The 16,407-nt window shown below is 46.6% G+C and overlaps 1 protein-coding gene across 1 annotated transcript in view; it reads left to right on the forward strand.

Moving 5' to 3' along the window:
- Garre1 (granule associated Rac and RHOG effector 1) overlaps positions 1–16,407 on the forward strand; it is a 77,381-nt gene that overhangs the window by 19,350 nt on the left and 41,624 nt on the right. The window contains exon 3 of the mRNA XM_035449095.1: positions 2,464–3,700. Within this exon, the coding sequence (XP_035304986.1) occupies positions 3,206–3,700 (495 nt within the window). The 5' untranslated portion in view covers positions 2,464–3,205. The remainder of the gene's footprint in view (positions 1–2,463; positions 3,701–16,407) is intronic.

The raw sequence follows: 16,407 nt of genomic DNA on the forward strand, positions 1-16,407 counted from the left end.
CCCTCTTGGGTGTGTAGTTTCATTCTCATCACATTTGTGGACTTCTTAGCATCATCCCTTCAAACGTGTTTGTTCTGTTTATGCTAGTATGATTGATGGTGTCCTGTAGGTCTCTCAGAGCCAAGTCTTTCCCTGTTTATTCTTCCTGTTCCTTAGTAAACCTGTCTTCAGGTTTACTGCTTCCTGGTCAGATCTGCTGTTGAGCCGCTTAATGTATTTCTTGTGTTAGTTTTTGTGTTTTTTTTTTAACTTCAGAATCCTGTCCTGTCCCCTTTGACAGGGTCTTACTGTATAGCTCCAGCTGGACTGATACTCACTATGTACCTATACCCAGGCTAGCCTCAAACCTCTGCAAGCCTTCTGCCTCAGCTTCCCAAGTGCTGGGATTACAGGCATAAGCCACTCTATCTGTCTTGAGTCCAGAATTTTTATTTGTTTGTTTGTTTGAGACGGGGTCTTTCTTTCAGCCCAGGCTGCCCTGAAACCCAGCCTGTAGCCAGGGCTGGTCTCAAACTCATGTACTCCTACCTCAGCCTCCAGGGTGCTGTACTTGGTTCTCTATTTCTTTTTTTTCTTTCTCTTGTTGTTGCTTTAAAAAATTATTAATTTTCCCCCCATGTATTTTGATCTTATTCTTTCCCCTCCCCCTATAGTTGGTTTTCTTAAATGTAGTTTGGGGACTGGAAAGATGGCTAAACAGTTAAGAGCACTGGCTGCTCTTCTAGAAGACCTGGGTTTGATTCCCAGCACTTCCATGGCCGTTCACAACTGTCTGTAACTTCAGTTCCAGGAATCATTACCCTCTTCTGACTTCTGCAGGTGCCAGGCACACTCAGTGTCCAGACAAGAATGCAGACAAAGTTCCCATACACATAAAATAAAAATAAGAATATCTTTTCTAGAGAAGTTAATTCTGCCTGGCAGGGTGCCTCATGCACAGTGGGTACAGGTGCTTGCTGCCAAGCCTGACTGGATCTTTCATGGTAGTTGGAGAGAACAGACTCCCACAAGTTGTCTTCTGAACATCACATAAGTAAATCAGCAAATAAATGCAGGGTTTTTGTTTTGTTTGAGACAGGGTTTCTCTGTGTAGTCCTGGCTGTCCTGAAACTTGCTCTGTGGACCAGGCTGGCCTTGAACTCATAAAGATCTTCCTGCCTCTGTCTCCCAAGTGCTGGGGTTAAACATGTGTGCCACCACTGCCTGGCTAAGTGCAGGTTTTTTTTTAACATTTATTTATTTATTTGTTTATCTATTTTGTATACAGTGGAAGTGGGCACCAGATCTCATAACAGATGGCTGTGAGCCACCATGTGGTTGCTGGGAATTGAACTCAGGACCTCTGGAAGAGCTGTCAGTGCTCTTAACCTGTTCGCCATCTCTCCAGGCCCTGAGTGCAGATTTTTAAATTCGATTTGTACAAGACACAATAGACTTTTTCTTGTTACCGCTAGAGAGAGATTTACAGCTGATCACATGGCAGTATTTGAGTCCCAGCCAATCCTGGACCCTCTGAGTCATGTGGAGGCAGTTCCCCTTTGCTCGTGTAGCCCAAACTGGGCAGTCCTCTGCTGCAGCCTCGTAAATGCTGGGATTATAGGCGTGCAGCACTATGCTTGGGGTTTGTAGAGCTCGTTGATGAGGCATGGGGCGGGGGAGGGATGTCCACAGGTGTCATGCAGACTACCAAATCCCAGCTTGTATACTCAGCTTCAGCATCCTCAGATTGGGGACCAGCACATCCTGGATGCCATGGATATCAGGGACCGTTCAACTCATCCAGTCCTCTTGTAGACTCTTTGCAGAGGAAACAAAGGAATACCAAATGTTGAGCAGGCCTTGTTCAAAGTGTTATCATTAATCAGCTTTAGATTGATTAGTTGGTCTGAAATCAGACTTAATTCATTGCATTATCTTTGTTAGAACTCAAGAACTTCTTTTTTTTTTTTTTTCTTTTTTCTTTTCAGACAGGGACTTCTGTAATCCAGGCTGGCCTGGAACACACTAGGTTGATGATACGACCTTAAAATTTTTTTTTTTTCCTCCTGAGACAGGGTTTTTCTGTGTAACAGCTCTGGCTGTCCTGGCACTCACTCTGGAGACCAGGCTGGTCTCAAACTCACAGAGATCCACCTGCCTCTGCCTCCCGAGTGCTGGGATTAAAGGCATGCGCCACCACCGCCTTCTTTATCCTCTTACCTCTACCTCCTGGGTCAGCAGCACCCAGGGTCAGAGGTGTGACCATCACAGCTGTTTTATCCAGTGCTTCATGTGTGCTGAGTCACGTTCCTAACCTCCAACCCCAGCAGCTTTCACCCCATTTTCTTAGTTGAGCTCCACCCTGTTCTGGTCTGTCTTGATATGAAGCTCACCAAAGTGGAGCACGAAGCTTTGCAGAAATGCTCAGGCTTGCTCTTCCTCTTGCAGTCTCCCTGACTTCATCTTCTTTCTTTCCCCTTACAGGAAATGACTTAGAGGCCTTATGGATGCGACTGTGCTTTCTTTCTTCAGGCTTTACAGCTGCAGGCCAACCCAGGCTGGAAGCCCTGCTTGTTAATGTTACAAGGAACCTGCTACCTCAGCAAACAAAAGCAAGAAGACACACAGTAACAATGCCATGCTTAAAGAAAACTTGTTTCCAGAAACCCTTACAGGAGGTTTGGAAGTTTTTAGCACTGAAAAGCAGCTTTCCAGGTAAATGGATTTGACAGGCAGGTTCTGTCAATTCTGCAGAGGTGTGCTCTTCCTTAAGGATTTCTTGTGAAGTAACTAACCCCTTCCGCCTAAATGCTGTTGACCAGCGTAGGGTCGTTTTTTGGTATATAGAAGATACATTATATTACATTTTAAAAGTTAAGTTATTTTTCTGCTGTTGTAAATGTAAGTATCAAAATATTCTTGCAAAATAATTATAAGCAAACATTTTTCTCAGAAAGCATATCTTTATTGAGGGTAGGATGCATTTCAGACACACTTTTATTTTTTGTCAGAATTCCTGCCTACATTGAAAACATTAATTATATAATAAGCCTGCCATTTTTTCCTCACCTTTATGTTGGATCACATGGTTACCTGCCTCATGGAAATGCCTTTTCTAAAACTTAGATTTGCAGAACTCCACTATTTTTATACCTAGCTACAGTTTTGGGAAAAAAGGACTCAGAACCCTGACCTGCCAGTGGTCCCCGGGACAGCTCCCACCCGCATGTATTGCTGCAGTGCCCAGGACAGTAAGATGGACTACAAGCGGCGGTTCCTGCTTGGCGGGTCCAAGCACAAGGTGCAGCAGCACCAGCAGTTCCCCATGCCGGAGCTGGGCCGAGCACTGAACTCTCCCCTGGCATCCACGGCCCCCTCTGCCCCGCTGGGGAGTCTGACCGCTGCAGGCAGCTGCCACCACGCCGCGCCCCACTCCACCCCCATCGCTGACATCCAGCAGGGCATCTCCAAGTACCTGGATGCCCTCAACGTCTTCTGCCGTGCCAGCACGTTCCTCACAGACCTCTTCAGCACCGTGTTCAGGAACTCACACTACTCGAAGGCCGCCATGCAGCTCAAAGACGTGCAGGAGCATGTGATGGAAGCCGCCAGCCGATTGACCTCAGCCATAAAGCCCGAGATTGCCAAGATGCTCATGGAACTCAGTGCTGGGGCTGCAAACTTCACAGACCAGAAGGAGTTCAGTCTCCAGGACATTGAGGTAGAGTACCATCCTATGGGAAAAGGGATTGCAGAGGTCAGTGAGGACCCTCAAGTTGCCTGAATTGCAGCAGTGATAACCTTTGTCCTCCTTCTGTTGGTATGCTCTTGTAAAAAGTTTGCTGCCTGCCAAGTTCTGATGCTTTCATTTCAAGTAGGTTAAAAGTGCCCGGAGCAGGGGTAGAAAAGGGGGGGCTCAGTGCTAACGTCAGGGTTGAGGGGGGTGAGGCCTCAGGTCCAATCCCAGCATGCACAAAAGAAAAAGTCAAGCTGATTTGTCTGTATTGGATATTTTTGTCCTTAATTTTCTTCCAATTGGAAGCTAACTTCCAAATAAAGTACTCAGTGAGAGGCTGGAGACGCATTTAAGTGGGGATGCACTTAACGCTCAGTCCCTAATACTGCACCAACACAAGCGCTTAGAATACTAAGTGTGGCCATGGGCTGTGCTTTTGGGGGTTTTTGTTCGTTTGTTTTTCGAAACAGGGTTTCTCTGTGTAGCCCTGGCTGTGCTGGAACTCGCTCTGTAGACCATGCTGGCCTAGAACTCCGAGATCTGCCTGCCTCTGCCTCCCGAGTGCTGGGATTTAAGGTGTGCGTCACCACTGCTCGGTTTAGCCTTACCTCTCTTGTTACCTGTATCATTGGGTTCTTCAAGTCACACCTCGGAGGTCTGAGAAGACAGATAGACCCAAATGGTTTTGTCTCTAATGATGGAGGACAAACACCTTTGTTCCCCAGTCAGGACAGTTAGAGAACTGAGACCAGGAACTTAGCGAATCACTGGGGCATGTGTTATTAACTACATTGTTTTTGTTTGCTTTGTTTTTGAGATAGGGTCTCAATATATATCCCTGGTTGTCCTGGAACTCGCTATGTAGAGTGATCTTTGTCCAATTTGCAGGAGTCCTCCTGTCCACCTGAGTGCTGCCAGGCCTGTCTTGTTGTCTGTGTTTTGATTTGGTAACAGGTTGTATCACTAACCCAGGGTGTCCTTGAACTCACAGTCCTCTTACCTTAGCCTCCCAAGTGTTGAGATTGCTACCACATACTAACATACTGGGCTGGGAAATGCTTCTGATTGTTGCAGTTTAGAATTTTAACTTGGCTTTCCTCATTGAAACTCTGATAGTTAAGATAGTTGGACTATAACCATGGCTTTTGTACATAATAGACTAAACAGACTTTCTGTTTCCAACGCTACTCTGGAAACTGCTTTCTGTTGATGAATTTTGGAGTCTGTGGGTCTGTTCTGTGTGGAAAAACTGACTTATAAATTAGTTTTAAAATGTGTCTGTCAAGCAGACCCATAGATGTAACATTATATCTGAAAACTTTTTATTGCATTCATCACTTATTTATTTTGAGGGTATGGGTATGTGTACACATGCATGCTTAACCTGTGGCGGTAAGAGGGGTGTGCTCTCCTTCCACCGTGTGGGACCTGTCAATAGAGTTTAGGTATTTAGGGTTGGCAGGAAATGCTGTTTCCCGCTGAGCATCCCACCAGCCCAGCATTATACTTTTTCCCTAGAGCAGTATTGGCTGTTTCTAAAATTCTTTTTTCTTAAGGTTTTTATTTTTAATGATTTACTTATTTTCATTTTATATGCATTGGTATTCTGCCTGCATGTCTGTCTGTCTGTGTGAGGGAGTTGGACCCCCTGGAACTGGAGTTACAGACAGCTGTGAGCTGCCATGTGGGTGCTGGGAATTGAACCTGGCTCTTCTGAAGAGCAGCCAGTGCTCTTTAACTGCTGAGCCATCTCTCCAGCCCCCCCCCCTTTTTTTTTTTTTACATATATAGTATATTCTTATACTACCAGGGTAGTTAGGCCAGTAAGGGTTCTTCTCTACTGTTAACCAGACTCAAAAGAAAAACCGAGGCATTTGGGCTTTTTCTCCTGTTGGTATTTTGTTGCTCCCAAGCTCCCCTGGTTTCATAATCAAAGCCCTAAGAGACTCTCCAACAGTCTTCCTGGGAAAAGGAGTCTGAATAGTTTGGATGGGCTTTGTCCCCAGCAAAGCTTATCTCTCAGGTATAATAGTGGGTAGGAGTGTGGCTTTAGAGTTGTTAGGTTGGTAAGTGTGAGCAGCGAGCAGGACTGTCCTGAGTGAGTTGTAGCTTTGGAAGGACTGGGTTGTTAACCTCCAGAGTGGGTTGCCATAGAGGGAGGCCCTTCTCATGTTTCCTGCTTGTCCTGCCTCCTCCCAGGAGGTGCAGGCGTGCATTGCCCTTGCTGGCGCTGTGCTGTTGGCTTTCTGGCCAGGGCTGTGTATAAAGGAAGACCTTTAGGAGTATTCAAATGCCTCACAAAGTGGGATGTGCGGTGTGTCCCCTCTCCCCCCCGTGTGCCTGTGTGTGGTGTTAATAGACCAATAGTGATTCAGCCTGCCTCCAGGAGCTCAGGTGCTGACTGACTGTAGGCTCTGCCAGTCTGACTTTTCCGCAGGTCCTGTCCTGTTGGTGCCTTCCAGTGGCTTACCCCATACCCTGAATGCTGCTTTTGGAGCATGAGTTGTGACTGTGGTGTTTCTTAGTTGACTTGTGCTGCTGACACTGGCATGCCTGCCCTGGAAGTGAGCTATGCCATGAAGTCAAAACATTCAAATGGCTCTGTTTCTCAGTGCTCATATAGCTTGAGCCTCAGTCTGCCTGTCTATACAATGGAATGACCAACCACCTACTGGTGTTCTCATGAAGATCAGAAGCAGTTAGTGCTTGTAAAAACGGTACCCAGTGGATGGTCTCATTGGGTGATTGCTTCTGACATGGCTTGGCAGGTGCAGAGAGGCCTTCTCTGAAGAGTAGAGCACCATTCTGTGTGAAAGCTGGGTGAGAAAGAAGTACCAGCAAGATGTCCTCTAATTGGAACTCATGGCAGTAGAGCCGGTCACTGCTGCAGAACACTCCCAAGGCAGCAGCGTCCTTTCCCCTGTGTGTCTTGGGCTGCCTCTCCTCTTGTGGCCTAAGGGGTATCACCTGCCTGGTGCTGGAACCTTTGACAGGATTATTATTATTATTATTATTATTATTATTATTATTATTGGTTTTTTCGAGACAGGGTTTCTCTGTGGCTTTGGAGGCTGTCCTGGAACTAGCTCTTGTAGACCAGGCTGGTCTTGAACTCACAGAGATCCGCCTGCTCTGCCTCCCGAGTGCTGGGATCAAAGGCGTGTGCCACCACCGCCCGGCTTTGACATTATTTTTTGAGGCAGGGTTTCTTTATGATGAAGGTGGTCCCTTGTCTCAGCCTCCCCAGTGCTGGGAATGCAGGTGAGTGCCACCAAGTTAGGCTCCTGGCCAGCACTCGTTTTTAGTATAAAAGCTCAAGAAAACCTCTTTTATGGACAATCGCTATTTTGCTCGCCTTGCACTTTGAATGGGGCATAGAAGTGGAGGGCAGCGTGTTCATTGGCCATGCCTGGAAGTGGCCAAGAAGCATTGATTAAGCCACTGGCAGCCACTGTCAGGACCCTTCTCCGTGGAGTCCTGAAATAACGTCAAAATGTGAATCTAGGGAAGGTGCCTTTTCCCACATTGAGCTAGTTAGTTGTGCAAAGCTTTGATGGCCTGCCTGCACGCTATTTTAAGGAGTGGGCTCCAGTGGACCTCTGGGGTCCTAGGAAAGTCCACTTGAGGATTTGTTGTGATTGTCTTAACTTCAGTGTTCTTTAAAAATGCCAGGCTGGCTGAATTGAGTTGGCTGTTTGTCTTTGATTTGCAATCCGTTGTGAATCATTTACAGTTAATCCTGTAGTTCACACTGGTGGTCGTGTGTCTTAGGTCTGTATCTATGAGAAAGTCACATGACCCAGCACTAGTAAATGACATTGGCTTGTGATACACACAGCGATTCTGCAAGTATCAGTTGCAGCCTTTATTGAGGTCAGGTGCTGTTGCAGCCATGGGACGTAGCAGTGAAAAGTCAGGAATGTCTCCCTCTGTGTCTCGAGAATGGTTGTGCTTTTAGAGGGGGCTGGAAGGAGCCTCACGGAGAAGTTACTCGTGAGTGGAGAGCGAAGGTGGTGAGGCAGAACCTCCGAGCCAGTCAGCCCGGAGTGTTGGAAGCGCAGCAGGGCCCCCTGCGGTTGAAACAGGGAACAGAAAGGAGAGTGCTAGGGTGGGCCTTTTTAAATTGTGTTTTATTTATTGGTGTATGTATGCACCTGTGTGGGCCACTGTACACACATGGAGTTCAGGAGACAACTTTGGGGAGTTGTTTATCTCCTACCATGTCAGCTCACGTCATCAGGCTTGCAAGCAAGTAAAGGAAGCACCCTTAGTTTCTGAGCCACCTCACAGCCCACTGAGCAGTTAGAAAGGAAGAAAGTCAGAGACGGGCAGGGACAGGAAAGGAGGAGGGCTGCAAGATGGGCTCCTCCGTCCTCCTGTAGTGAACGGATGCTGCTTTCTTATCCACTGGTGTTCCTCATACGGTGCCAGCCAGGGAGCTCTGGTTTCACTTGGGGCCCTCAGTGGCTTGAGGACCAGGTGCCTGGGCAGGTGCTGTGTAGATGATCCAAAAACACAGGATGGCTACAGGGCTCTCGGGGGTCATACACTTGGAGGGGACTGTGCATTTTTTTTTACTGGCTTCTCAAGTCTGACAGGAAGACAAGAAATCACACCTCTACCTCATTGAACAAACCCTGGCTTTTAGTTTGACATACTGCGCCCCCTTGGCGTCCTGTAAGTCCTCATGAATGTGTTTAAAGTAACTTCTGTACTGACTCACTCTTAAGGGCCTTAGTTCAGGTATGTTACCATTTGTTTTGGATAGGTATATGCCAAAAATACTATACAGCAATAGTAATGAAAAATATTAGAAGTTGTTTAAAGATGTGATTTTTTTTTTCCTCCTAAAGGTAAAAAAATCCATTGTTATGTCTTTGTTTGACTGGTAGATCTTCTTACTTCTCATTTTTTTGGAGGAAAGATTTCTCTGTGTAACCTTGGCTGGCTTGGAACTCACTTTGTAGCTGAGACTAGCCTCAAATTTACAGATCTGCTTGCCTCTGTCCCCTGAGTGCTGACATTAAAGATATGTGCTACCTACCATGCCTAGTTAATAAATCTTCCATAGCAAATTACACTATTCCCTAACTGTATATGCCAAAACCAAATCCAAAATTGTTACTGTTAATCAGAAAATGGGGTTTGTGTCATAAAAGGCTTATATGGAGTTGGATATGATGGCACATACTTTTAGTCCTAGAAACCAGGAGTTAGGGGCAGGTGGGTGTTTGTGAGTTCTGGACTAGCCTGGTCTACATAGTGAAATCCAGGCCAGTGGGTTCTATAATAAGACCACAAACAGAAGAGTAGCTGTGGTGGTGTGAAAGAACTGTTGGCACAGGAGGCGTGGCCATGTTGGAGGAAGAGTGTCACCGTGGGAGCGGGCTTTTGAGGTCTCCTAGACTCAAGCTGTGCCCAGTGTCATAGTTGCTTCTGTTTCCCGTAGATCAAGATGTAGAGCCAGGCGTTGGTGGCGCACGCCTTTAATCCCAGCACTCGGGAGGCAGAGGCAATGGATCTCTGTGAGTTCGAAACCAGCCTGGTCTACAAGAGCTAGTTCCAGGATAGGCTCCAAAGCTACACAGAGAAACCCTGTCTCAAAATATAAAACAAAACAAAAAGATGTAGAACTCTGAGCTCGTCCTGCACCATGTCTGCCTGTGTGCCGTCATGCTTCTTGACATAACAAAAATGGACTGAAACTATAAGCCAGACCCAATAAAATGCTTTCCTTTATAAGAGTTGCTGTGTTCATGGTGTCTCTTCACAGCAGCAGAAACCCTAGTAAGACAGTAACCCAGTCCTGCCCCGCACCCGAGACAGGGTCTCACTATGTAGCTCTGGCTGTCCTGAAACTCACTGTGTAGACCAGGTTGGCCTCAAACTCTCAGAGCCTGCCTCTAAGTTGCACCCAGCATTTTATAGTTTTGTTTGTTTTTTGAGGCAGGGTTTCTCTGTGTAACCCTGGCTGTCTTGGAACTCACTCTGTTGATCAAGCTGGCTTCGAACTCACAGACATCCACCTGCCTCTGCCTCCTGAGTGCTGGGATAAAAGGCGTGCGCTGTCACCACCAATTTTAAAGTAACTTTTAAAATTGTTTTGAGATTGTAATTATATTGCATCCATCTTCCCCTCTCTCCCTCCAGACCCTCCCGTGTACACACAAACAAACAGTTACAGCTTGCTCAGTCTGTATGCTATTGTATGTATGTTCTCAGGGCTGATCCTTTTGATACTGGATGACAGCTTAGTGTGCTCTTCACTTAAGGCCTTAGTAGGGGGATATCACATGAGTATATCTGGTGGTGGTGTTCTGGTTCAGGTCTTGTTAAGCCATGTTGGTGAGGCTTGGTGGTGTCGCACTGACATTTGCAATGACACAGTCTTCCTTTTCCTCTGGCTTTCTACCCCACCATCTGTAATGAATCCCTGAACCTGAGGTACAGGAGCTGTGTTGTAGAATTCTGCATTTTGATAGGTTACTGCTTTCTATAACGGTCTTCTGTTGCAAGGACAAGTTTTCTTGTTTCCTTGATGAAGGATAAGGACTACACTTATTTCTGGGTAGAAGGACAAACATTTCGAGCACAGTGATTATATGAGCTTAGTAAAATGGTGGCTGTAGGTTCTACTCCAAGATACATGGCTTCTCTAGCCCTAGGGAGTTGGCTAAGTTTTCAGTACCAGAAATGATTTCCCTTTTGTTGAATAGGCCTGAAGTTTAGAAACGGTTGGTAGCTGTGAGAATATGCCTGCCACTATCGCACTGTTCTGCTGGGCATTGTGGTTCATGGGCACTGGAGTTAGCTTGCACTGCTGGTTACCTCCTTTGGGAGTGTGCATGGTGTGTTTTGTGCTGCAAAAGCTAGTCCTCAGGAAGGAAGGTCAGGTCAGTCTCCTGGGCTCTGTGTCCAAGGTAAATGGTGTCTTCAGCACTAGAGACTTACCTTCCACCTTTGGGGTCAGTCAAGGGAAACAGCAAGCCTATAATGTTTTGAGAGTCTTCGGCATCCCCGAGCAACTCAGAAGAGGGCTTCTTACACCTGGTGCTGGGGTTTGTTAGGTAGTCTAAGGTTCTCACGGGGAGCATTGTCAGCCCAGATGGGAACAGCGTTCCTTTAAGCTATGTCTGTGATGTATACACCAACTTACATATGGTATAGATGTGCTTAGGGAGACAGTTAATGGTGTGATTCCTATGACTTTGAGACGTGACGTCACCCTGCTCCCTCCTCCCTCTCTAACTAACCCCCTGCATGTCCCCATTTCTCCCTCCAGATCCCTTCTGTCTTGCTTGTTTCCCTCACTTCCACAGCGATCCCATCTACTTTCCTAGTGTCTACAGTTAATCCAGGTCAGTGCTGAGATTGCTAACTGAAAGGCGAAAGAGGCCAGTCCTGGTGGCTCACACATTTAATCGCTGCGTTTAGGAAGCAGAGTTGGGAGGATCTGTCCAGCCTCACCTTCATAGCAGGTCCCAGCACAAACTGAGGCCTGTCTCAAAACAAAACAAGACAAACAGTAACAATAATAAATGAAAAGAGGAAAGTAAGGAATTAAGCAGATCTTTGCTTTCCTGGTGTGTTATTTAACTAATAACTGAGTAGCTTGGTTGGGCTAAAGAAACTTCTGTATAAAAGAATTCCACACCCTTCCTCATGGAAGGGCTCACACAGTTAGAAAAGTCATTTTGTTGACCATGGGGAATTGAGTTACTCTAACAGTGGCCAGTAATAGAGAATAAAGCTGTTTGGTGAAAGGTTGCCAGGGAGTTGCATAAAGGAGGGATTAGGCCTTCTGTACCCAAATCCCAGTGATCAGTGTCAGTGGTCTGTATCACCAGAGTCAAGGCAGATGGTGTTTCCTGGTGCCATACAGTAAAAACTGCCTGGACAGTTTATTTTCATTTTATTTACTATTTACTTGGTGCTGGGGTCAAACCCAGGGCCAGATGAGTTTAATTGATAAATATGCTGAGCAGTGTATTTTACTGCCGAGTTACACTTTAGTCCCTCATCAAAGTCTTTACTTCCTCCCCTTGTTATAAAGCATCCAGAGACCAGGGAAACCCCTGAGGTTCTCTAATCAAGCCTCTAGAGTGAACTTTGAGTCCATAGGCAGTCTCTCTCTCTCTCTCTCTCTCTCTCTCTGTGTGTGTGTGTGTGTGTGTGTGTGTGTGTGTGTGTGTGTGTGTGTGTGTCATTGAGTTACACTGTACCACAAGAAAGTAATCTGACAGAAGGTGGAATTTACTTGGGTCAGCTGATGTGGCTTGTCCAGATCAGTTACATGAAAACAGGTAAAGGACACTTCTCTAGATTAAGAGAGTTATAACAAGATGATCTTTTGGGGATCAAGACTCAGACACCAGTTAAGTTCATTTAAGATGGCCTGGGTGGTGCACACTTTCAATCCCAGCTCTAGGAGGCAGAGGCAGAGGCAGGAGGATCTCTGTGAGGCCAGCCTGGTTTACAGAGCAGGAGTAGAGCAGCCAAAGCTACACAGGGAAACTCCTGTCATGGATAAAAAAGTTAATTTGAGTTAACTTTGAGCATGTATTGGCTCTTGGTTGATTGGATTTTGCTTTAAAACAAAAGAGGCCGGAGAGTGGGGGGACTAGACGAAAATAGTGGGGCCCAGTGCGAGACGGAAGCGTTTGATGGTGGCACAGCAGTGTGACAGGGTGGAGAGAGCTACAGCTGCATGCTGGGCGTGCAGAGGACCTAACCAGTGATCGGTTTGCTTGGCCGCGAGTGCACGTGAATCGGTCTTCTCCCAGCCCAGGCTATTGCTGAGTACTTAGAAAACCCAGGGAAGTCAAGCATGGTGCTGTACACCTACCTGCATTCCAAGCACTCAGGAGACTGAGGGAGGGCGGTGGTGAGCTGCAGGCCAGCCTAGGCTACACGGGAGACCCTGTTGAAAGAGGGAGAGAGGGAGGAAGGAAGAAAGAAAAACCCAAGGGATGATTAGATTTCATGGGAAAATAGTGACTCAGAAGTAAAGAGTTCGGAGAATATCATTTTAGGTAGGGCTAGCTTTCCTGAAGACCAGCTTATGGCTGCTGGTGAGTTTAGATTCCATATGATTGAATAATGTCATATTCTTGCAACCTCTCTTATCTTTAAAATCAGACCATCTGTAAAATAGTCTGAAATCTTTTGGGACAGGGCTGGGGGTGTAGACCAGTGGTGGGTGCTTGGTTGGCATGTACAGGGTCCTGAGTTCTCGACCCAGCACCCCCAAAATCAGTCTTAGAATCAGCACACAGAGGGTAAGTGTCCTTCTCCAGTGCCTCAGGCCATTGTGTACACACAGAGTACATCCCTTCTTGGGACCAAGCTTCTTGCCCCCCAGGCTAGTGGTACAGTGTTCAGAACCAGGAAAATGCAAGTAGCTGGATGTGGAGGAACCCTGTGAACACTTCCTGTCTGTAGAAGCCCTGAGCAGGTCCCAGCCATCTGGTCTGCTTTGCCTTTTGCACTCTACCAGCTACCTCCTGATTAAAAGGCAGAGGCAGTAGCGGCCACCTGCAGAGATGGGTGATCACAGACAGTGCCCCAGGCCTGCTGAAAAGGCTGTGGCACTAGGTATGAAGAGGAGGGCAGAGAGCAAGAAGGGAAGGCTGTTGATTGCTTCCTAGTGCCAGTCCCCTTCTTCCTTAAGAAGAAGCTCCTTGTTTTTCAAGCAAATTGTGCCTAGGGTAAGGGTTACCCTGCCCAGTTTCCCTGACAGCTGACAATGACACTTGCTAAGGTTTGGCCCATGAAGATGTGTAGGGAAGTACTTTATGAGACTGCTGGGTTTCCTTCCATACAGGGAAACAAGTGGCTCCTTCATCTCTTCCAAGTTTACATGCTGTCCAGGGTGCAGGCAGCACAGCTGAAGGCCAAGCCCGGCACTGTTTAGAGGCCATCACAGTTATTACTGTTTTGCTTAAATTAAAGATAAGGACGGAGAGGAGGAAGATGAGACGTGAGACTAAGAGACACATTAACTAGTTTATTAGAGGCCCAGCAGAGTAGCAAGACTAAGAGAGAAGAGGAACAGGGGTGATGGCTGACCGCCATGGCCGGCCGCCAGAGAGAGAAAGAGAGAGAGAGAGAGAGAGAGAGAGAGAGAGAGAGAGAGAGAGAGAGAGAGAGAGAGAGCGCATAGGTGGGAGAAGAGAAGAGCAGAGAAGGAGAGAGTAGAGAGAGCAGAGAGAGAGAAGTGTAGAGAATGTAAATGGGCAGGGTCTGTCTTTTAAAGGGGTCCTTTGCACCTGCATGCAGACTTAGTTCCCATGCAACCCTGGGCTGACCAGGGCACTGCCTGAGTGGATTCTGCCAGGTGACAGAGGCAGGCCAGCATAATGCCTGAACCTTTCAACAGTAACCCAAGCAAGAGATTGTAGTAGCTTGGAATGGAACAGTTCCATCATTGTTTGGTTATTTGTTTTGGAGGGTATTTTTTTTGTTTTGTTTTGTCTTTTGAGACAGGGTCTTGTGTAGCTCAGGCTGGCCTTGAACTCACTAGATGCCTGTGGATGACTTTGAATCCCTCCTGCTCCCTCCTCCCAGGGTAGGGATTACAGGAATATACCACCATGCCTAGTTTAGGACTAGTTTCTTTTCTTTTTCTTTTTTTCTTTCTTTCTTTCTTTTTTTTTTTTTTTTCCGAGTCAGGGTTTCTCTTTGTAGCTTTGTAGACCAGGCTGGTCTTGAACTCACAGAAATCTGCCTGCCTCTGCCTCCCAAGTGCTGGGATTAAAGTCATGCACTGCCACCACCCGGCAGGACTAGTTTCTTAATAAGGTGGAATATGTGTAATGTAGAATTTGCAGATTTAACCTTTGGCAAGTTCAGTAACAGTCAAAACATTCACATGGTGCACAGCCACCACCATCCATCTAGAACTTACCTCACTGAACTGGAAACTGGTGAATGGGTGGTCTGTATGTAATGACTTGTTTTGTGTGTGAGAGTGTGTGGGGGGTGCACATGCCACTTCTGGAAGTTGGTTCCCACCTTCCTCCCTACTGAGGCAGTGTCACTTTTGTTTCTGCTACTGCTCTGTGTATGACCTTACTCTAGGCTAGCTAACTTTGAACTTCTGTCTCCCTCTCTCAGTCACCATGGGAATGTGGGATTTCAGGTGGATATTACCATCTAGATTTTTGTATGCTGCTTCTGGGCTTCTGGGGCTTTTTTCCCTCACTAAGCCATCTCCTAGCCCTGATGAATATTTTAGCAGTTTTGTATATTTAGGTTTGTTATTGTTGTGTTTTTGTTTATGTTTTTGGTATGTTTTGAGATAGGGCCTCCCTATGTAGACCAGGCTAGCCTTGTACTCAAGGACGTGCAAAGATTAGCCTGCTTCTGCCTCCCAGTTGCTGGAATTACATGGTGTGTGTGTGTGGTGTGGTGTGCCTCCAGAGTTTCTTTATGTGCCTGGGTCACTGCCTGGCACTGCTGTTTACTGAGATAAGAGCAGTAGGGGAGGACACACACATTGTGAGGTCCTCAGTCATAAACTGTGGGGACTGTCTGTTTGTGATGCTATTTAAAGATGGAAAACTGGATGCGGTCATCGAGTAAGCCTTCAGGTCCTCCAGCATGGAGAGGTCAGAAGATGACTGGGAAGCAGCCAGAGAGTCTGAAACAGGATCGGCTGAAAAGCCAGAAGGGATTGAAGCCGCCGTCGTAGTATCATGGATGTTGGATGCTGAGCAAAGCAGTGGGTCAAGGCAGAGGGCAGGCTCACCCTCTGAGCATTGCTGACACAGACAGGCCAGGCTTCCTCTCTGACCCATCCCAAGCCCTGCCACAGAATCACCGTTAGAACACCATGGAGGTAAACTGGCTGCAGGGTCCCTGACAGGTGGGCATGGGGCTCAGAGCCTCAGGGAAGCAGCTTGTGAAACACTGGTTCAAGTTACACTTTTTTATGTTGTTGAAATAGCCTCGTGTTGCCCAGGCTGACTTTAAACTCATGCTTTTAGAGTGGTCCTCCTGCCTCAGCCTCCTGAAAAGCCGAGGCTGCAGCTGTGTACTACTGTACTCATTTCTGAAATATTCTTAAGGCAGTGACAACGTCTAACACAAATATACTAGATCAACAAAAACAATTTCCAAAATTCTAATGGGGTTCTGGGCCATATGATGGTGGTGGTGACGTGAATATATTTTTATTTCTACTCCATATAACCTTGGATCTGGGGTGGGATAATGTGGACTTAGTTACTTTCCTTTAGTAGCCTTTCCCTGGATAATCTTTTTTTTTTTTTTTTTAAGGCAGGGTCTCTCATAGCCAAGAAGGCTTTTAACTCTAGGTTCTCTTGCTGGGAATACAAGCATGCTCCAACACAGTGGGCTCTTCCCTGGATGAGATTTACAATTGCCATTAGTTATATTAACATTTATAGCAATGTAGCTGCAACATGGCTGGAGAGATGTCTCTGAGGTAAAGAGCAAGTAGCGCTCTTGCAGAACCTAAGCTGGCCTCCTGTATCCATGTTGGGTGGCTCACAGCCACCTGTGAGTGTAGCTCCAGGGGACCTAATACCATCGTTTGGACTCTACAGTCACCTGTGCTCACATGAACACACAACAAATACACATAGTTTAAAAATAATTTTTAAAAATCTTGAAGAAAAAAAAGGCTGGGTATGTTAGAACAAACCTTTAATCCAGCATTTGGGAAGCAG

Source organism: Cricetulus griseus, chromosome 9, assembly GCF_003668045.3.
Source record: "Cricetulus griseus strain 17A/GY chromosome 9, alternate assembly CriGri-PICRH-1.0, whole genome shotgun sequence".
In the NCBI taxonomy this organism is placed as follows: domain Eukaryota; kingdom Metazoa; phylum Chordata; class Mammalia; order Rodentia; family Cricetidae; genus Cricetulus; species Cricetulus griseus.